We start from the raw sequence: 22946 nt of genomic DNA, 5'->3' as shown, positions 1-22946 counted from the left end.
GTATTATAAGGAGTCAGAGGCTCCCAGAGGTTAACTTTCCCAAAGTCACCTAGCAAAAAGAAAGTGGCAGAATAATATCAAACCCAAGACTTCTGATTCTATGCCCATGACTCTTCCCGCCTTAAATTGGTAAACAAGCTGGCTTTAGATGGCTCATGGACAATGCAGGGGAAAAAAAAAAAAAGGAATCATATAATGGGAAAGTTGTTTTCTTTTCAGTTCTCTCTCAAACGTCCTGATTAGTCAAGTAGAAAATGTGTTTGGTGTTAAAGTGGCTTTAGCATGTGTTGAATATTTGCTAATTTCCCTTTTTAACAAAGAGAGCTGGTCTCAGGCTTAACACCTTCAACACTCAAAAATCTTAGCAAGAGTTTAATAAAATTATTTTGATTTCATCTTCTATTTTTGGAGCATCATATTGGTTTCCTTATGGTGGTAATATAGAGTTGCCTTTTAGGGAACTTTTAAGGAAGAAAGAAAATTATTAAAAAAAATTTTTTAAGTTGAATAAATTATAGTTCAGGTGTATGGGCACAATAATGATAAAAAATATGAAAGTGTATCCATCTAAATGAAGCTAGGAACTATTCCATTGATTTAAACTGCCTCCTTCACTCTCAGGACATGTGGGGCTTCATGTGATCATTGCGGCACTAAATTGTAAATGTGTTCTTTGTTTATCTGTTTTCCTGGAACACAATTAGAAGCAATTATAATGAAAATTATCCCTGTCCCTAGGACCGTTGAGGCATCCCTCTTAAGTTTAAATTTATAACCCAAATCAACCCAAGCTAGTAATGGAGTCTTAAAACCTAGGAAAAATACGTAAGTTTATTGCAAAAGATAATATCCCATTTAAAACAGTTTAGAAATTTACAAAACCTTACATTGGTACACAGTCTTGAAGAAGGTGCTCTCTATAGATGAGCTGGCATGAAGTTCCAAGTATAGTGAGTACCTATTTTTTTAACTACAGAGAAAGCAGCTACACAAACTCCTGCAACTTAAGTTGATATGTGAGTCTCTTTCCCTTCAATTTTACAAAACTAATTTTTGCCAAATTAATATCTCTCCATAAAATCATATAACCTCAAGTACAGCATTTCTGTAGAATAGCATGGTAGATGTTACATCATATTTTACAAAGAAGTGATTTCACATGGTAGACGAGTATAGATAGAGGTTTGGCATATGTATCTGTATGTTCTTCAAAACATGGAGATGACCATTTTTGTGTAGCAGGACGGTGTTTACTGAATCCATTTCCCTCCTAACTATTTTAAATGTTCAGTATTCAGAAGAGACCTTTCTGGTTTCAGGCTGGTGGCCTGAGCAGTGCTATGTTGTGCTTTGGTATAGAATTATATAGCCTCATTTTTTGTTGTTGTTGTTTGTTTGTTTTTTCTCAAAATGTCAAAATTTTCCAACCCCAGTTTCATTTAATTCAGTTGAGGCTTTATCTCAGGCCCCTCACTCAATACAAGTGTATGACAAGGTGAGATTCATCATTTAAGAGTTGGATTATCCTTTTGTGTGAGTTACCTCAGACACCTCTTCATCGTTCCAGGGTAACTTTGGCAAATGATCCAACTGAGCTCTGGGTCGTTCTGCTCATTTTGATGTTGGAATGTGCACAGAGCTCACAAAGTAGGTAGAGTAGGTGTTTACATCTCCATTCAAGAATGGACAACCAGGCCCTGAAAATTTAAGCAATTTGCCAAAGGTTAGTGTTATAGACTGTTCTGTTGCCTGGGTCTCTTAATTCCGGGAACAGGATTATTTTCATCCCAGCATGCTACCCAAGAATATAAATTAATTTGAAAATTGGTGTAAGCAAAGCAAATTAAGATGGAAGCTCTACTATGAGATAAAATTATATAAGACATCCCAAATGATTTTGTCTTATTGGATTATCTTCTGTGCTGTTCTTTTCCACTGTTGGGGCCAACTGAGAGTTGATTGTGTGGATACAGAAAGATCTGTGGCTTTTAGCCAGTGGTAGCATATCTTATTGAAATGTGACTTCTTAAGTATGACAAGTGTATTTATCTTAATTCCAACTTAGTGTTATGTATTCCGGTCTCATTTTGTGGGTTTAAACATTACACTAGAAACAGAATGAGAACATCTTGAATGACATTCCAAGACTTAAATAGTGCAAGCTGAGACTCTTTGCCAAATTTCCCTCTCACTCTCACCAAAATAGCTTTGTGCACTGCAGCACGGTGACAGGGAAAGGTGAAGCTGTCGGAGTGGTTTGTTCAGTGAGTCTCAATTTGCAGTGGGGTACGTACATCCCACGTGCACTCTGCAAAGACTCTAACTCAGAGACCTGATCTTCAGCAAAGGGGATTATAAAATGCCTTCTTCATTGAGTGCCTGTGGAGCTTTAGGATCCCTTTTCTAAGCAGCATCAATGCAACCACAGGCTGCTAGAGAATTTAATGCAAAGGAATGCGAGCCTTTCCAACCTACCCCTTATCCCCAAGAGTATGTAGCAATTAATTACATTATAGTAGTTTGTTCAGCCATGCAAGTTTGACTGGACCCACATGTTTGAGGATCTTGCCAAAAGAATGAGTCAGACTTCAAAAGAATTCAGACTTTGGGAAGGAAAGGTCTTTAATACTAAAATGGAAGAAAATATATCCTCATCCCCAGTCCTGCTGCTTCTTCAATCAGGTGACCATCACCTGGTCATCACAAAGTGAAATTGTGTAGATTAATATACTTTGGGACCTATCTACAAGGCTGTTGCTGGGATGAATGAACAAGAACCAGTGTTGTGTTTTTATCTTAGTCTGATGTTACTGGTGAGATGAAACGGACAGACAGGCTGCTGGATCTCATGGTCTTAAATATTGCAGGGACAGTAACTGTGGAAACTTCAAGTTCAAGCCCAAACCAGGTCCCACCCATTTGCCAACAGGTCTGAGGCCCCAAGCTGAGAATCACAATGGTTTAAGGCAGGCCCTGCGCGGCTATAATTACAGGATGGCCATACCAACAAGTTCCTTATATCCTGCCATAACTTTACTCTGCCACAGACTGTAAAGCTCACATAGCATGAGATGACATGGGATCTGGGTCCCATGGGATCTAAGGGCTAACTAAAAATGAAAATTACCCAATCCATGAAGTGATCTTGCATTTTTATGCCCTACCCGCTTCTGATGTACTTATGTATGCCAATATCTTAGAAAACTGCAAGTTTATGTTTCTAGTTGCCCCCCCCCCGCCCCCACCCCCCACCCTGGGGTATCTGATTATAACATTCCTCTATTTTCCTGTTGTGCGCAACATTTTTTTTTTTCTTTTGGGATGATGAACTCAGGATGGGAAGGGAGTGTTTAGCATCATGGAGGTTTTAGAAGATGTGATGGGGTTTTTGCCCATGGTAGGAACCTAGGCTCTCAAACAAGGATGTGAACTGGTCATGTGTGACAGGGAACTAGGCAAGTGGTCACTCTAGTATCCATAAAGTCCTCAGCAAGTGTCACTCATTTAGGTGAGATTAGTGGTCAGGTGTCCAGCAGCAGCTAAACCAGCCCGAGTCTTTCCCATTTTGCAAGTTGAATGGCTCACCACCTGGGGCCTGTGCTAAGAAGTAGAGAAGGCCTGAGGGCAGTGGTTTCCCCACCTTGGGGAGGTACTTGGGGAGGGCAAAGGGAATGGACCCAACAAGCTCAGATCCACCAGAAGCATTTCTTCTTCACTTTCTTGGTTTTCCTCCTTAAGTCCTGTTTCTCAGGGACTGGAGGCTCTGCTGGGGACTTTGGTGGGGGAGATGCCTCCTCAACTGGTTCTGCTTCCTCCAGACTCTGTAGAACTTCATGGAACCTGCCTTCCTGCTGTCGAAAATCATATTCTACACTGAAAAACACAGAGGAGAAGGAAGGAAAGTAAATTCAAATCAGCACTTATTGATTTAGAATCACCAAGTATCTAACTGACATGGAAGAGCATAGGCTTTGAGATCAAGTTCCAGATGCTTAGGTACCTGCTGACCTTGGGAAAACTGTGCCACCCCTTTCAACCACTAGTTCCTCACTGGTTGAATTGGAACCTGTAATGCCTTCCTTTTGAGGATGAGACATGTAATATGACAGCCTGATAGTAGGTGTTCAGTAAATATTGCTACAATCTCTCTCACATTTATTTAATGCCCCTAATTGCTAATTATTTTTACACATTTTGCATGAAAGCTGCCTCATTATAAAAGATTTAAATAATACAGGGGAAGATACAAAAGAACTAACCACTCAGTTTCCTCATCAGTAAAATGGACACAATAATAGCAACTATTCCAAAAGCTTTCTTTGCAATTAATATGTATATTAACCAAGTGAAAGAATACAAAGGAAGTGTTTAGGGCAGTACCTGGCATGTAGTAAGGCTTCCATATTTGGTAGCTTCTATGAGTCACCATTGCGACTATTGCCACTAATACATTATGTCTTGCTCTTTGCCTTGCTTCTCAACTTAACAATGTGTCTCAGAGAGCTTTCCATATACATTCACCACGTAATATTCCTCAATGTAGACATATTTAAATACTTCACTGGGCATTTCCTAATCTTCATTTTTTTCTTTGCTATTTTATTTGTATGTTTTGGAGTTGTTAATGTACAGACTCCATTGTATTATTTGTACACAGGTCTGTGAGCTAAACATGATGTATTTGGGGATCAGGGTTCCCAGAGGCTGAGAGAGTCAGATGCCTGGGAGTACAGAAGTTCTGGCTTGCTCATAGTGGGTACTCACACATCCTGTGTCCTTGAGGGCCTGAGAATCAGGCCTGCAGGTGTGTTAGGGTTTGTCAGCTTGACTCATAACTTGGGCTCAGTTTTCCCAGAAGCTGGAGAGGCAGGCCAGAAAGAATGAATCCTGAAGATGTCCCTGAAGGCTGTGCAGGGGCTCCCTCTGCCCTTAATTGTCCACTTTCCTCCCTCGGAGATTTACTTATGGAGGAGTTTCCAGTGCTGAGATCCTTATAAGAAGGCTCTTAAGCTTTTAGCTGTATTTTTACCTGGTTTCATTCTAGAGGCCTCAGATGGCCCAAGATGAGTAACCAGTGTGGGAGTGTGGAAAGGGGAGGAAATGCAGAGTCATGGAAACAGTACATTCTCCTTGCTTAGCATGAAGGGAAATGAAATGTTTCATATTGAAGACGAAAGACCCCACATTGGTTTGCCATGTGACATGAATGTCCAAAGCCTTTCTAACCAGCAAGGGATGAAAAAGAGCTGTCATTAAAAGGATACTTGGTCCTGGTCTACTATCCCATATCACCTCTTAGAGACTCAGGATCAGACTAAGCGCTGCTGGAAAGGCAAATCATGGTTGTCATGCATGACTAATGAAGTCCCCAAATGGGCATTCTGAGATGGAAGAAGCTAAAGAGTCAGAAGAGCCAGATGGCATGTTTTGTAGCCAGACGGATGGGGTGTCAGTGCTTAGGGAGTATTGGGAAGGTGTTTCTGATTATTTCATTTCTGTAGTTTTGATAAGCTTCGCCCAGATTTTCTTCTCCTTGGTGTCATCCTTTCTTTTTCCATTTCTCCCTGGTGCCCTCTATAAAGATATACTCCTGGATGGATGACCTACATAATGGCTGTATTTTCCAAAGCAAAGCTCCACAACTGATTAGCTGTGAGATCTTGGGGAAGTCATTTCTTATTTTTAAGCAGTAGTGTCTTCATCTGCAAAATAAACATGATATCTACTCATAGGATTTCAGTGAAATTTAAGAAGTTCAGCTCAGAGCAAGGCATCAAGTTTTCAGTCAGTCATTCAACAAATATTTATTATCACCCATGTGCCAGGCCCTATGCTAGGTGCTAGGGAAGGAATGGTAGATAAACATTATTTCTGGCCTCCTCGTGCTGGTAGTCCAGTGGCTCTGTGTCCTCAGTAAATTATAGCCAACATCAAGAGCTATTAGGGGCATTTTAGTCACAGCCCAGGATTCGCTAGGTCAGTGAGCAGAGGCATCCACAGACTCAAACAGTGAGGCTTTCCTTCCAGGATGCAGTATCAGCATTGTACTCCTCTTTGTCTCTGGGCCTGGGGTGAATTTTTGTCTGCACTACCTGCACCTCACTCTCCCTTGTGGAAACTTAAAGAGATGGATTTGGGGGCTGGGGAAGAGTTGTTCAGCAACCTCTGCACTGCTTCAAGGAAAGCTGGTAAAGCAGTATGTTGCAAACTCTGATTCTTACCCCCTCTAGCACTAGTTCACAGGTAGGGAACATCCATATTCACAGTTCTTCTACCTCCTGAAATATCCCTATCCTTCCCCCAAAGGCACAAAAATGACCTTAATCTTAGAGCACCAGATAGAGCCCAAGAAAGTGGGTACTCCCTGCTCGTTCCAGGAATTTCTTGTGCTTTCTGGTATAGGATATTTCACCCATCTATCCAGTCAGCCAGCCAGCCAACCATCCATGTATCCAACCACTCATCCATGTGTCTATCCATCCATTCATACATCCGCCCATCCATCCATCCTACCTACCATCCATTCATCCAGCCAGCCAACCAGCTGGTCAGCCAGTGTATCCTGCTCTGGGCCTGACACTGTGCTCAGTTGCAGGGATAATAGTAAGACAGACAGATGTGGTTACTGCTTTAGTGGATCTTACATCCCAGTATTTAAGGTATGTGATTAAACTAACAGTTGCTTTACAAATATGCTTTGCATTTATCCCACTACCCCTACTTGCCAACTGTTCATCCATATATGTCTACCAAATGATATGAACATGCACATAAACTGGCCTCCTTCCTCTCATCTGTAACATTTCTCTGACTTCATAATTCAAACAAACAAATGACAACAACAGCAAATCACCTGAGTTTGCCAAGACTCACAGTAGTGTCCTAATATCAGTTAGAAAACATAATGCTCTGGGTGATTCCAGAATGTGTATAGAATTGGCTTGCCTGGGGAGAGAAGAGCCAGGAGACAATGTAAACTCAGTCTCCTCATTACAATTTAAAGTTCAGCACAATATAGAGAAGAGAACAGGGGCTCTTGAGTAGAACACTCCTGGGTTTGAACTAAGGCTATACCACTTACTGGCTGGGTGACCTTGGGCAAGTTGCTACTCTTTCTGAGACTCAGTTGAAAGAGGAGATTATAAAGCTACCTCACTGGGTAGTTGTGCAGATGGGACAAAATAACAGATGAAATGTCCTCATGTAGGATATGGTCTCTGCCTACTCCACTCTTCAATAAGTCTTTTGTCTCCCTATCTTAGGGACTGAATGCCTTACCTCCTCACTCACACCTTTAGCTCCTCAGTAATTGTACACCTTGTCGGCAACATCATTCTTCACTCCTCCCCTCGGTATACATTCGGGGAAGAACACATCTTTATGTTTCTATGGAAACACCACAGGGTTCCATTATAATCATTAGGGCTCCCCACCCCGCTCCTGCAACTGTCCCCACTGGTCTTGACAATTTAAAGGGATTGAAAGTGACTTTCTTTTTCAAGGCCAGGGAAATAGCATAGTGTAGGGAAGCATATATGCTTTGGAAAGAAATTGATTAATGTGTTTTCGACCAAAGCAATTTATTAACATAAAGGAAAATTGTCACTTTTCTTCTTATCCATCCGTTTGACAAACTACTGTTTAGTTTGGAGGGGAGGAGAGGGAGTATATTTTGTTTTGGTAGCAGCTGCCTTATAAATAGGCAGGGGCAGTGCCCTCTCTCATCTGTTTTCATTTTGAGGCTGAGTAGAGAAGAGGAGATACCCCTTAACTTCCTACTTATCCAATCCACACCAAGTTGGCAACCTCTTAAAAAGGGAAATAAGCTGCCTACTTGGTAAGAATTCAAGTAAAGTCTTATCAGAGGGTTCTTTGTAGGTTCGTATTGACATAGAACACCAGTAACTTCTCCAGCCTCACCTCTGCTTCTTTTCTTCCTCTTAATTTCCCTACCCTGCCACTCTTATCATCTTCTGCATTCATATTCCATATGGAGGAGAGAAATGTTGAGTGCCTAGCTTGTGTAGAGCTCTGGCTCACAGTTTGGGCCAAACGGTGGTCAAGAAATTGTTACAGTATGGGATTCAGGCCTGGAGCCATTGAGATAGTCCAGAGTATTCAAGGTCTGTGAGGCTAGTCCTTTGAAGATGTGTGGAATACCTAACACCTGGTTCAGGGGTGGGGGCACTGAGGAGTTCACTGGGGAGCCTTAAAGCCCTTCCTACCCAAGATGACTGTGCATGGCACCACATTGGATTTAGAAAGTAAGCTGTGTGTAAAGTAGAAATGGAAGAGAGCTTTCAGGTTTTCCTCTTGAGGGCACCTCACTAATCTAACTGACAGATCAATGCTTCAGCTATCATGCTAGGTGAAAAGTAGAAGGATGTTTTTCTAGGTAATTGGAAGCAGCGAGAAGCCTAAGTCATGGCTTGTCTAGAAGAAGAAATAGTGAGAAGCAAAAAGAGGATAAATACATAAATATATAAGCAAACAATAGAGCTGGTTTCTGGATGTAGTATCTTGGCTAGGCAAACTAAAGCTGGGTGAGCCAAAAGGAGATAAAAGTTTATATAGAAACAAACAGTGGAAACCTCTTACTTTTATATAGCACTTTCAAACTGCAAACATTTCAAATCTGTGTTTTTATTTTACCCTTACAATAGCCCAGAAATATGGGAAGATTGTTATCCCCATTTAACTGACAAAAGGGGTTGGCAAAGGGAAGTCATACCATGAATTATGATCAGAATATAAGCCTGGTCTCCTGATTCCTAGTCCTTTGTTTTTCCTAAAGAGGGGTCAAATGTTTTAGCCTGGGGCTTGTCTATTACTGGGGGTCTTATTCTAAGAAGAGGAAAGAATGAGAGGACCTGTACCGCATTAGGTGAGGACATGTAGTATTTAAGTGAATAATAATAACAATAATGAGAAATAGGAAGGCAGGGAGGAGGAGGAAGTGGAGGGAGAGGAAGGGGGTAGAAAGAGAAGAACTAGTAGTAATCCATATTGTTGATACTATACTACAAGTTCAGTAATTCTTACATGTCTCATGTATTTCTCAATTAACTTCATTTTACAAACAAGGAAACTGAGCCAAGGAGAGGTTAAATATTCTGCCAAGAGCATGCACTGGTCAGTGATAGAGCCAGGATTTGAGCCTCCTTTGTCTAGCTCCAAAGCTTGTATACTAAGATATATTGCACTGAAAGAACATAATAGTCTCTATGTGAGATTCTAGTTGCCCAATATGTATGGGGTAGGGATGGTGAGGTGTGGTGACCAAGGCCTGGTGCACCTTAATGACCTCACTGCCCCCTGTGACACCAGACCTAACCTGGGGCTGGGCTGCATGAAGGGCACTTTATGACCCAGTTGACCAATGCACCTTGTAATAGTGTTTCTTTTTCTTCTTCTTCTTGTTCTTGTTCTTCTTCTTCTTCTTCTTCTTCTTCTTCTTCTTCTTCTTCTTCTTTTTTAATTTGAGAGAGAAAGAGAGGGAGAGAGAGAGTGCAAGTGGGGGAGAGGGGAAGAGGGAGAGAGGAAAAGAGAGAATCTTAAGCAGGCTCCCCTTCTAGTGTAGAGCCTGACACAGGGCTCAGTCCCACAACCCTGGGATCATGACCTGAGCTGAAGTCAAGAGTTGGATGCTAAACTGACTGAGCCACCCAGGTGCCTCTGTAATAATGTTTCTAGATTGCAGAGCAGTTCTGACTGTGACACTGCATCCCAGAGAAGATGGGAACCCCCTTAGGAGGCAGCTTACTCAAGGCAATATAGGGGCTCTGCAATCTTGGGTCTACTGTAGGCTGCTGAGGTCTGCGGTAGGCTTTGTGCACTTCCTTCTTAGGTGAGTCTTGCTCTTTTGTAAAGAGAAAAGATGATAAGCCACTTCCATAAACCATACACTCCAGGCAAGTTGGCTGAGAAATTAATGATCCACAGCATCTTCCTGAAGATAAAACATCTTCCAAACCCCTCTCCATCTCTTCATCTTCTCTGTGCATCAGAGAGCTTCTGTGGCCCCTCTTGCCATGGAACCCAAGTGAACCACAGATTTATTGACCTCCTGTCACTTTCTTTTTTAAAGAATTAGCTGTAAGAATCAATGGAATCAGTGAGGATAGTTTGGTTCCTATCCACTTGGATAAACCATGCTGCTTTGGAAAGTGTCTCGGGAAGAATTACAGTCTGGGAAAGTAGGGGCTTTAGTTTGTTTTCTCCCTCCCAATACCCTCCCCACCCCAGCATAGAAGGGATTTTGTTCCTAAAACTTTCTTCTAACGACTAGTTTTCTCATTATTTATAGGGTGTAATTTCAAGCTTCACAACTTGCATCCATGTTAAGTTGGCAAGTGCACCTCTTCTCCTAGGGCATCTGTCTGCTGATGAATCCTCAGAGAATCACAGGTGCTCTCCTTGGTACATAGATAAGCAGAACCAAGCTGTAGAAGTCTTCACTGCTGATCACTGTCTATGAAAGAGATCTGTGCTCTGTGTTCTGTGGCTCTGTGTCAAGAAGGCCTTCAGGTTAGGCCTTCAGAAAGGGCAGGCCATGTCAGAGAACTTTAACATATATTCACTGATTATGCAAGGTCAAAAGGTAAGAGGGGCAGGAAAATCTCCTGAATGCAGGATCGGTTTGAGCTCTGGCTCCACTGAATCTTGGACAAGTCTTCATGCAGCCCCTCTGAGTCTTAGTGTCCTCATCTGCCAAGTGACAATATCCATACCCACATTTTAGGGTTGTTTGTTGGGAGTCCGAAGTGAGATGATACATGTCCAGTGTTTAGTAAAGCGCCTGGCACCATGCCTGGTTCAACAAATGGTAATGATTGTTACATTAACTTGACAGAGAAATAAAGATTGGGTCATTCTGTGGTCAACCGTGGCCTCCGTGCCAGCAGCCATCCATTTGTTATTCCTGTGAAATTCTCAACTTGATTGATTTTATATTTATGGCATGTTTCAGCCTCTTTAGCTATTAATGCATTAAAATAGGGTTTAATTTTTATTTCAGATAAATTGCCAATGCAATAAATCATACTTTCTCCTTGCATTCTACAGAAAAGAAAGGGATAAAGCTACTGAGAGAAACAGAGGCTAGGGGCAAATGTCTTGGGGATCAACCTGTCAGGGCTCAGAGAAATTTCCACCTGTACCCCAAACTCTATATCTGTTTCCTAAAGAGATAGCTTGAACCATGTTTGGGGCAGTTGTTTGGGGGATACTGGATGATATTGCTGTAATGTTCCCATTCCATTGTTTGCAATAAATGCTGCTCAGTCTGGACTGAAATGTGGTGAGGGCTGCAAGTGCATCTGTGGTTACCAGAAAGAACAGATATGCTGTGTAATTTATAATTATTTTTCATTGTGGACTTCATTGCTGGCCAGAGGGAGGACTGTGGCTGGAAGGCAGAGAAAGCTCTCACAGTTCACCCAGCTCCACACTGGGAGAGCATCAGAGGCAGACAAAAGGAAAAATACTAAATAATTTAAGTGGAAAGTCGGTTACTAAACCCACAGGCCTGGGTGCATATCACATTTCTAATAAACTAAGGCCTTTTTCTCTGGTCAGGCAATAGCTTTAAGTGGCAGGCCAAGACCCCATGGCCAGAAAGCATCACCTCAGATGGAAACGCAAGGAAGACGCTCAGGGCTGCTGACCCCTAGTTGGCTCACGTAGTTCTCCAGAGCCTCTTTCCTTGGTAAGGTGCAGGCCTGGCCTGGCTTCTCCTGCAGGGCACACAGCTGTAAGACTTTGGCCTGCGTTCCAGAGAGGCGCCTTCTAATGAGCTCTGAATATCAAAACTGTAAGGGAGAGACACCGGGAATGAGGAAGCTGGTTGCCGGGTACACGGAGAGGCGCTTGCTGTAAATCTCCCTTTGCATATCCTTAACATCTCTGTCTGGTCCAGAAGGAGTTATAACAGTGGAGGAATCAATAATGGTGAAAATGCAGCCTGTGGTCTGTGGAGCTTGAGGAAATGGTGGTGGAGGCTTCTGGCATTCAGTGTCATGCATATTACCTGGCTCACGAGCATGGGGTGACTATAGCCCTCTCCTGAACAGAGGGTGGTGGTGCTGGGCAGCACTTTGCATACCCACCCCACCTAGTGTTTGTGACTGCTCCTCCAGGACTCACCAGAGGATAGTTCCTAGCATTTGCTCTCTTGGCTTGGCAGCAGAATTGGGCTTTAATTGGTCTTAACCTTAATTGGAAGAGGAATGTGGGCAAGGATTGCCATTTCATTTCTGATCTCAGATGAGGCCCGAGGAGCTGGGAGATGTAGCAGGAAGGAGTGACTACAAATGAATACCCTAAGTAATGCATAAGGCAAGCCTGGACCTCAAAATGGACTGACAGAGACTCGTTTTCCCTTTTCGTTGGAAACAGGAGGCCTCAAAAGTTCCACTTACTCTGTGAGCAAGCCCCCTGACCTTCTCTTCCTTTCCCATTGTGTCCACCCTCACCTGCACCCCCTATTTAGGTCTGTATATGACCACCTAAACCTGTAATTAGAAGGGAAAGTCATCTTTCTAATGATGTATTTAAGACAAAAACTACTTACTCGGCTATTTTATTAGCAAGAATTTTCTATTCATAGACATGAATGTCTGATTGAATGTCTCTGAAGCTATAATGGATCCGACCTTCCCAGGAAGCTTGCTGTAACCAGACTCCCATCCTCCACCCTACCCCTCTTCTCCAGCAGGTTGGGGGTGAAGGCCAGCGACCAGTATTCACATATACCCAGGAGACTGCCATACAGGTAGTCCACGATCACCCTTTGAGAACACTATTGAAGGCCTGTGTCTTCAACTCAAGCCCTCACGATGCCCTTGGCTGAGGAGAACTTAGTCATGTAATGCTCTGCTGACACTCCTCAAATAGGTCTGACTCTGAACATAGCATGCTGTGGAATCTAGCCAGCAGGTCCTAGAACAGCATCCCAATCTTGTCATTACTAGCTTCAGACTAAATGTGAGAGTGCCTCACTCACCTGTTCCCACTTGTATAATCTGAGTACTGTGCAAGTACCTTCATCTACAAAATGGGAGTGTTTTTATCTATCTCACATGGTTGTGAGGATTACAGGTGAGAACAAAAGGTATTTATAATGACAAGTAATAATAGAAACTTCTTATTTCTTTCCCCTGATTTTCTTCCCAACAGATCCCTGCCCTCAGCTAGCTGTCATAGTTGTAAAAATCATCCAAAAAAAAAAAAGTCAAATAAACTGACTTCGAGTTAGATGTGAGTAGTTTGTTAATCATAAGGGTTTAATCTGGTTGTATTATTATTGCTGCTGAAACAAATCACCACACATGAGTGGTGACAAACAACACCAGTGGTACTCTCAGAGTTCTGGAGATCAGAAGTCCCCAGAACTCTAAGTCATGGTGTCAGCAAATCTTTGTTCCTTCTGGAGGCTCTGTGAGAAGTTTTGTCCCTTGCTTTTTCCACCTTTCAGAGGCTGTCCACATTCTTTGCTTGTGATACCTCTCTTCACCTTCTGCTTCCATTGTGTACCTCCTCTGACTCTGTATCCCCTGTTTCTCTCTTCCCTTTATAGAGATCCTTATGATTAAATTGGGCTCACCTGGACGATCCAGGACACTCACCCCATCCCAGGATCCTTAATCACATTGCAAAGTTTATTTTGCCATGTGAGGTAATATATTGACAGTGCCCAGGAATTAGAATGTGAATATCTTGTGGGGCCATTATTCTGCTCACCACATTGGGTTTTGATATTTTACCAAGAAAGACCACAGATCTCTAATGTCTTAATCTCCTCTTCCAAAGACATCATTGGGGGCAGATCAGATACCAGAGAAGGGAGATACTGGAGCATGGAGGGAGTTTGTGGTTTGCCACAAATCAAAATTTGCCTTTTTACCACAGCCAGTACAGAAGTGTACTGGGCAGTAATATTGGATGCCCATGATGAACGAGGATCTCAATGTCCTGTGAAATTGCAACAAGCTCTCTGAGTCATCAAAAGAAGATTTGATTAGGTTCCATCTTGTTGAGAGTATGTAGCAATCCAGGTATTTGAAAATTGACAATCTCTGTATTACATTCAGGTGTATGATTCAGTTCAAAATTATCTACTGAGGACCTGCTGCATAGAAGCCTTCCTTCCCTAATAAGAACATTTCATTAATTAACTAAGGGTCGGGGCACACACAAATGGTAATAATGGCTTTACTTTTGGACCATCTAAATGTCTCAATCCCACCACTGCTTTTTATCTTTGCCCCAGTCAATATAGTGCTCCCTTTTTTGACAAGTATCTACTGAGTGACAACTATGAATTAGACACTGTCCCACAACTTTGAGATATTAGCCATTTACTGAAGGAAAGAAACTCATCAACACTACATTATAATGCAATAGGATAAATGGTATAGCAGAGGGACATGCATGCCATGGGGATCCTCCATAGGAAGGAATGTAAGGTTATCCAGAGGAACAACATGAGGAAATTCCCAGACAAAGCAGGGTGGAAAAGACATTCCAGGAAATGAGGGGACTTATGCAAAAGCACCAACATGTGATAGAACACACAGTATTTGAAGCTAGCCCAGTTCCTTGTGACTGGGGAGAAATAGGAGACCCAGCAGGTGAGAAGGTTAGTATCACATTCAAAGAGCCTTGAAAAATTAGCTAAATGCAACAGCAGGAACCACGAAAAGATTGTTTAGCAGGGGAGTGACATGTTAAGATTTTACTTTTTGGGTAATTTAGCAATCTATGTGGAGGATTACTTGGGATGGGGCAAAAGGGACTGATGGCAACAAGATGAGGTAGCATTCAAGTGACAGGTGATGAGGGCCTTGACCAGAGACAGAGGGGCTGAAGCTAAAGGGGATGGATTTAGCAAGTAGAATTGGTAGCCTATTTGTTGTGTGTTGTGAGGGAGAAGAGTGAGGCAGTGGGGACTATAGTTTATGGAGCCATGGTCAATGGTGTTGAGCAAACTAAATAACAGGAAGAGAATTAATTTTGTAGGAGAAAATAAGGAGTGTGTTTTGATAAATGGTGAATCTGAGGTGGTTTTGAGGTACAAATATGGAAATATTCATAGGTACACAGAGAGAGAGAGACACACACACACACACACAGAGAGAGAGAGAGAGAGAGAGAGAGAGAGAGAGAAGGGGAAAGAGCAAGCTCATGGAAAGGTAGGGAAGGGTAGTGTCACAGAAATAAACTTTAGACCCATGAGCGTAGTGAAAGCCATGAAAAGAGGCTAAGGATGAGCAGAGGAGGCAGGAGACAGCCGTCCAGGTCGACTTTCTCACAAACTGCAGATTTTCTGCTGCTCTCTGCTCTCTAGCACCTTTCAAACCCTACGTAGCCAACCTCATTCCTTCAGCCATTTCAAATGGTAAATGTGTAGCCTGAACTTTGTTTCCATTTCCTAAGCAACACACTTAGATGGGAGGAGAATTTTTTTTTCTGAGAAAGACTTCCTATTTTTTTCCTTAAAACATTTGAGACATTTTACAACTTAAACCAAGCAGCTATTTTCCTGGGATCTATGTACAGAAAATAAATGCATGATCGGTGTAGCCAAAGACCTCCGAAGAGGCTCTGTGATTATTTTTAGAGTGTCCGTGGCCGTGGATGTGAAGATGAAGTGCTAGAAAAGCAGAGAACAGGAAGAGGAATATGGCATGGAGGGACCCCAGGCCCTTGAGAAAAGGGAAGGGAGCTTATCCCTTAGGACAGCATTTCCCAAACTTCATCCTTTATGTACCACCTCTAAGGTCTTTGTGAAACTCCCCATGCCATCTGCACAATTATTTACTTGTTTTTTTTCCCTCTCTAAATCAATTCACTTTTAAACTTGAACATTTATACAAAACAAGTAATATCACTTTTGAAAATGGAGACCTGTATCACTTGCAATGGATATATAGGGGGGACTAGTTTTCAAAGTTAAAAACTTAAGTAAAACATGTAAAATGATTACCTTCTGGCCGGATACTATTGCTTGCCTATGGCTATGAACCTGAGAGCTGCTCTCTCTTGGCAAAGGCATGTGATAAGCAAGCATTAGAAAGGCTTTGAAGATATTCTAGTACCAAATTCAGATTCCACCCCACCCCACCCCCACCTAGATAAGCAGAAGGATCGAAATAAATTTGAAAAAAGGACAACCTTCTCACCAGGTAATTCAATGTTGTCTAATGTTGGAACCACATTAGATACCACATGGGCATTCACCCAATCCTTTGAGTAACTTGTCCTAGGATTAATACTAAGGAGAGGTGAGGAGAGTGACTGGGGACTAAACAGCCTGCAACCAGCTTGAGACATCTAGAGGCAATTCCCACACTCTTGCCTTGGTACCTATGGCAGTCACATTAACAAAGAGTCCATTCTGCTGGCTGTATAGAAGCCCCTGAGAGCCCCTGAGAGCTATGCATGGATTCTGTAGGCATTGGTGTTAGTGCTATTCTCCTTGGTGAGGTAGGGTCTGCCAGAATGATCCCCAGTAAGAAGAAAGCCAAGGAGACATGGGGTGGGGGCACCCAGAAGGCTCGTAGAGCAGGGAGAATGAATGGGATAGAACTGATGACCTCACATGTAGCAGAGCCGTAGCCTTTGGCTGATGGGGCCACTTGGAAAACCTTATGTTGTTAACTTAGCAGCAACATCTCCATAGAAGACCCAGCAGGCAACTCATCACACGCCCATGTACTTTATGTACAGTGATGTGCACTGGGCCCATCCATCACCAAGGAGAGAGACTGCAGCTTAACAAGGCCTGAGGATGAATATTTCACATCACTTATTCATTAGTTTGTAAGATTTGACTTTCCAGGGCACAACACAAGGTTTGAAGTCATTTGAAATGTTAAAAAAAAAAATTGACAACTCTCATCTTCCCACTGTTACCTGACAGGGATGTTGTTCTGATCTCTTTGCTTTCATCAAATTAATTGCCCGTTCTGCAATGGCTTAGATACAAGACTGTAGATAATGTCTGGGAGAGCAGTCTGCTTTTGAATGGTAATAAGGGTTGGATACATACAATAGCTGTTCTTGAAAAACTGGAAAGGGATGTGGGTGTGACGATTTGCTAACCCATCCAGGGGTGTCACTTAATTTAGAATGTTTGCTTGGGATGTTTGAAGTAAGTACCAGAAAAATGCAAACATTCTCAGACTTGTTGGAAGGTCATAGTTTAGTCAAATATTGCCACTTTCAATTTAGCATAAAATATCAGAATGTCAGAACTGAAAGGAACCATAGGGACCATCTAATTAAAGGCCCTCATTTTTCAGATGAAGAAACTCAGAGGCCAGAAATGATTTGCCCAAGGCCAGGCCATGAAGCTCACAGTAGATTGGGAAATAACCACTTGTCCTTTTCACTTACAGAGCTAAATAAAAAGTCATCTTAAGATAGTAGAAAATACATCATCTGCTGCTGAAAAAAAAAAAAAGAGATCATCCAAAATTTAAATGGAGGTTAGTTAAAAATAATTCTTCTTGTTTATGATGAATAGTTTTTTGCCCTTCCTAAATGTATAGACAATTAATAATTTTTTATGTTTATGTAAAAATATTTTTTTATTTTGAGAGAGAGAGAGAGAGAGAGAGAGAGAGAGAGAGAGAGAGAACAAGTTGGGGAGGGGCAGAGAGAGAGGGAGAGAGAGAGAATCTCAAGCCCTGACAGCACAGAGTCAGAGGTGAGGTTCAAACTCACAAACTGTAAGATCATGACTTGAGCCAAAGTCAAGAGTGGGAAGCTTAACCAACTGAGCCACCCAGGTTCCCCTAGACATTTGATAATTTTTGTTCTAGTGATTAGAAAATTTACTTAAGACGGGGGGATATAAGGTGCACTTAGAAAATGCCCAAGACCCCATCTAAGTGTAGGAGGCTCCTGACTTCCTGTTCCAGCACCCCTCTGCCTACCCCCAATCCCTTGTTAGGACAAAGTCTCAGGATTCTGCTAAAGAGAATGAGAGATTTTAAAAAGACACTGGCAACACAGTTTGGGCTTCAATTTGCTCAGGCTCTTGCTGCTTTTCTCCTCCAAGATAGAAAAAGTAATAGAGAGCAAAACTGTATACTTTAGTCAAACAAAATTAGATGCCATCAACTGAAATGACTGCTTTTGACCACTTTTCTACTGTGACACCAAAAGTGGACTTCCAGCTAAGGGGGCATTGATCTTTCTAGTAATAACAGTAATAAGCCCTTGGATTTGTATAGAAGTTTGCAGTTACAAAAGACTTTCACTTATCTGATCTTATTTGCTCCTCTTGGCAACACTTAATAGGGATAATTGTTCCCACTCCATAGGTGAGGCAACTGAGCCCCAGGTAATTTAGCAGGCATCAAACTTGGAGATTTTGACTTCAAGTTTAGTATACTTATCACTATATGATTTTTCCCATCAACCGCTTATAAAAATCTACTTTATTGCAGCAACCTTACCCTCTGCCAGAAGGAAATGATGTGCTTAGTAATGAACACAAAGTGCTTAGCTCCATTCTTGACACATAGTGCATGCTTGGCAGGTGACTGCTACTGTGAGGAAGGGGCAGCGTGGTGGAATAATTGAGATCATAGGGCTTGTCATCAGAAAGATCTGGACTTGAGTCCTGAGTCTGACCCGTTCTGTTCTCTGAAAATGTTTAATGCAAGCTGGGTCAAATGGCTCAACTTCCCTGAGGACATTAACACCTGCCTCACAAGGTGCAATTGTGAAATGAGTTGCAAATATGCATGTGGAGCTTAGTTGTGGTGCCTATACTTAGTGTGCAATAAATGTAGGGTGATTAAAAGGATTTGCTCACAGACCTTATTGTAAGGACACAAAGCAATGTCTGTCTTGGAACCAGATGTTAACATTTCCTAATTAAACACCTTGTTCTTTAAAATTTTCAGGCATTCCAAGGCCTCCTGTCTTTGCCTCTCACTTGACCTTACATGTCTAAGAGAGTTTACAAGGGTGTTTGTTCTGCGGCCCCCACAGCTTCTGTGCTCTACAGAGCAGGCCTCAGTTGTGGCCAGGTACCTGTATATGATGCACGCTGTATTCTGGCAGGTACTGCAGTTGTTGAGATCTTGGCCAGTTCGATAAAAGTTGCGCCTGCAAGATAGAGCATTTTCTGGATAAATCTGTGGGCAAAAGCCCCATGGGATGCACACATTCTAGCTACTTATTTCCTACAGCATAGCACTGCCCCTCTCTTGGGTAGCAGTGTTCTGGAGTTGCATGACAAATAAAGAAACAAGAAACCCATGATACTAGGATCTCACATTTCTGGAGGGCTTAATAAATGTTTAAGCACTTTCATATCTGAGGTTTTCTTTATGCTGACAATAAGCCCGTGAGATGAGTCAGTTACTCTTACCCCCACTCCATAGGAAGGGAAACTGAGGGACTTTGCAAATGAGTAGAAGAGGTCAGATTATTAAAACTTCTGACCATGTCATTCAGTGCATTTCTCTGTATCACTGCATTGCTTCCCTCTTATAAGGCAATGTTGGTTCTAATTCATATCAGCAAATGCCAGTTATTTACTTCTCTCTTCTACACTTTTGCTCATTAGCTTTGGCCATTCCTTCTACTCACTCTTTAGGGAGAACTTTTTCAAAGGACAAGCATTCCACACTTAAACGACTGCCTTCCCCCTCCCCAGACTGGTGCTGAGTCACCCAGGAAAGCATTTTGTGACTTCTTTCCTCTTTGCAGAATTGTGATCTCATTTGAGGTCCTACCTAGCAGATCAGTGATGGGCTGGCTGGATCCATCAGAGTGGTTTGTGGAAGGGAAGGTCAACAGTACCCTCAAGTCCTTTGTGACAAACACAAATAACTAAAATCCTGTGCAAATACAGCAACTTGCTAAGAGGATGGTGTGGGGGGGGGGGGCGGGGTACCTGTGTGCTGTCATTTTCTCCCATCATTAACTGGCCCCCTCTCTTTATGAAAATAATTTTTGACCCTGTTGTTTCATTGCCCCCCCCCTTTTTCCAGTCTGTTGATACCTGGAAACAAAAACAAATAGTAATGGAAATCCACCAAAGCCTAGAAATTAATGAAACCCATCTGCAACAAAGAGAGGCCATTGGTAATGACTTGGGGAAACCATAGAACCTCAAAGACTTTGGAGACATTTTATTAACAGAAACCAATGCTCTCTCTCTGCCCTTGTCTTGGCAAATGACTTAGCCCAGTAGTTTTCAATATAAAAAAAAAAAATTCACCTTACCCTTCTGTGAGAGCTCGAGCTTTCTCCAAGTCTTGGATTACATTCAAAAGGACTTTAATTTTCTCTTGGTTCGAATGCAGAGATTCCTCCACGGACTGCAGCCTGCCTTGGAGATCACAGAGCTCCCCCCGTGCCAGGTGAATTGGATTAATCCCACCAGTCTCTCTGCTGCTCTGCAGTGTGGTCTCCCTCCTTGGAAGAGGAGCTGGGAGGTGACTGTTTCCTGAACAATTTTGAAAGTCCTGGGTGTCTGACTGAGTGGGGTTCTTTGCCATCTGCTCCTGACACATGGGGACAGATTTTGACACACTGTTAGTTTTGAGTGACAGCAGATCCTGGTGATTGATGCTCGATGAAGAATAGTCTGAAGCCCCTCCCAGATGGGCTGGCTGGCTGTGGGAGCCTGGTGAGGGGGAGCCGTGAGTCCGTGGAGGTGAGGGAACACATGTTTCCTTTGACCGAGATGACAATGGTCCAAGGTCTTTGTCATCAGAGTTGTCTTTGGGCAAAAGCAATTCGGGTTTAAGTTTCCCTGTGCCTGGCATGTGGCTGGCATCGCTGGTGGCATTTAAGCAGGAAGGGGATCTTTCTGAATCTGATAGTGGCACTGTTCTCCCATCACCTGGACATATGTCAACCAAAGGATGTATGGAGTTGCTTATATCACCTGACCTGTCTGGGCTGAAAGTGGACTTTCTAGCTGCCCAGGTAGGACTGTGGTAAATATCATCGGGGACCTGAATGGCAGCAGTTGCTTTCTCTGAGGCCCTCCAAGCCCCTGCTTCCAAGCATATGCTAATAGGCCCATTGCTTTGCACCTTGGACATTCTAGGAGGAAATGGATGAGACACTTTGACCCTTCGAGGCCCATCCTCAAGATGCTGAGCCAATCTTAAGTAGGCAAGGTCAGAGGACACAATGTCCTGTTCAGAGAGGTTGCCGTTGACTTGGATGGCACTTTGGGATGCTGTTGGCATTTCTACCAGGGACTTGCTGGCTGTGAGTCTCTTCCTTTTGAAAACTGGGAAATGCTTCCTGAGACTGGGGGAGGTTTGGATCGCAATGTTCCGAAAGCCCCCTGCCTTCTGGGACCTGGGGAAGGAGAGTGAGTAGGTGGGAAGGTGATGGTGCCTGGAGGCTTGAGTCTTGCCCATTGCACCTGGATCCTCAGAAGTCTGGACATCAGCTTCAGCTAGGCCAGGTGGAGTCTTACTGGTCCCATCTTCCTTGAATCGAACCTGTTGAGATTTGCTCCTGCGGTGGTGGGGTTGCTTCACAAACTCCACTGACTCTAGGCTGTTACGCTTTAGAAGCACAGGCCGCACTTTCATATTTTGCTGGGCCATTGAGCCTCAGTTGAGAGGATTGGGACCGTACACTTCTCTGGGGCACATTTCCTTAGGTCTTTGGAGCAGCATCTAATGATGGCATCTCAGGCATGGAGATCTGCCAGCCAGGATGAAGTGGTCCTCTCCTTTGTGTATGGGAAGCTCTGTTGGCCATTCCCAGACAGTAGATTCTACTTGAGAACTAGCCGTAATGCTCCCCCTGCAGTTAAAATACTATTTCATTGCGGTGGTAATTGCCACTTAGATAAACAATGAGTTAGGCTAATCATTAAACATCTGATCTACCAAGAGAGCTGGTGGGCTGTTTATCAAGAGAGGCTGGCAGGCGGTTCTGATCCTGGAAGAAGCTTGCTGTCTTGAACAAAAAGACAACAAAAGTACCATTTAGGGGATAGCGCCAGACTCCCAGTGTGTGAATTCCAAAAGAAACCTGCTACGTCTGGAACATACGGCTTCCTTTCCCGGAGCATCAGTTTCCACTGTAAAACTATAGGAAACTTAAACACATCTTCTTTCCATAGCATGTAAGCAGACAGGGAAATCAGTGACCTGGGGGCTGGCTTCTTTGATGTTACATGGTGCCCCTAAGGGAACATCCCCATTTGTGTCAATCACAAGTTCCTCCTTTGGGGCCATTGTTTTCTTTCATGCTGTTTCCCTTTTTGTCACAAAACTCAGTGCTGTGTGACCATGACAGGATTGAGGCATCCGAGGGCATTCAGAGGGCAGAGACCCTGTCGGAGTGTCTTGGCTGAAGTTCACATGTAGGCAAAGTGAGCCACGTCTGCAGCCTCTGGGAATTTGAGTGAGAACTGAGCTCACTGGGCCTGGGGGCAGGGGTCTGAGGCCTGGCAGTCCTGCCAGCCAGCAAGGAGCATCTGAAAGGGAAGAGAGAATAGTTGTAACTGAGAATGAAGTTCAGACCTGGGTTTCTCGCCCAATCCCAGCATCCTCGCCTAGTGCTTTTGAGTGGGTGCTCTAGGAGTAAGTCAGCCGCACTGCCCCTCTTTCCAGTCCCATGGTGCGGCAACCACCTTGTGGCCACAAAGCCTGGGAACAAAATGCCTGTCTGCCTGGACCATTTCCTCTTCCCACTCACTCCCAGGCACCCGTCAGCCAGCTCCTATTCATCTTTGCAGTCCCAGCTTACGTGCCACTTCCTCTGGGAGCCTTTCCAAGGACTCCTCCCTCATATGCACCTTCAGTGCTAGACCACAGCAAGACCCATTATACCTTCTCAGCACATCCTTCACAACACAAACTGCAGCTGTCCTGAAAGAACCATTTGTGTCTGCATGCATTTAGGTATGTCTTCCTCACTAACCTGTAGACTCCAGGATGGCTGGGGAT

At 43.2% G+C, this 22946-nt stretch overlaps 2 protein-coding genes across 5 annotated transcripts in view; one reads left to right on the top strand and one right to left on the bottom strand.

Annotated features, from left to right (window-relative positions):
- Positions 1-22946, top strand: part of DOCK2 (dedicator of cytokinesis 2) — a 422335-nt gene that overhangs the window by 204340 nt on the left and 195049 nt on the right. The window lies entirely within an intron of this gene.
- On the bottom strand, positions 1613-21593 carry INSYN2B (inhibitory synaptic factor family member 2B). Of its 3 annotated transcripts, XM_047853337.1 has the most exons (4): positions 20248-21593; positions 19048-19122; positions 3641-3873; positions 1613-1697 (listed from the first exon to the last, which is right to left on the bottom strand). In XM_047853337.1, the coding sequence occupies exons 1-3, from the start codon at positions 21591-21593 to the stop codon at positions 3687-3689; spliced, it is 1608 nt and encodes a 535-aa protein (XP_047709293.1). In that variant the 3' UTR covers positions 1613-1697; positions 3641-3686. The 3 variants fall into 3 exon arrangements, 2 of the variants coding, with proteins under 2 accessions (XP_047709293.1, XP_047709285.1); XM_047853329.1 differs by lacking the exon at positions 1613-1697 and having other exon boundaries at positions 3282-3873; XR_007151020.1 differs by lacking the exons at positions 1613-1697; positions 19048-19122; positions 20248-21593 and adding an exon at positions 7279-7363 and having other exon boundaries at positions 3790-3873.

Source organism: Prionailurus viverrinus, chromosome A1, assembly GCF_022837055.1.
Source record: "Prionailurus viverrinus isolate Anna chromosome A1, UM_Priviv_1.0, whole genome shotgun sequence".
Lineage (NCBI taxonomy): Eukaryota > Metazoa > Chordata > Mammalia > Carnivora > Felidae > Prionailurus > Prionailurus viverrinus.
Note: the sequence above shows the minus strand (reverse complement) of the source record. Positions and strands in the feature narration are given on the sequence as shown.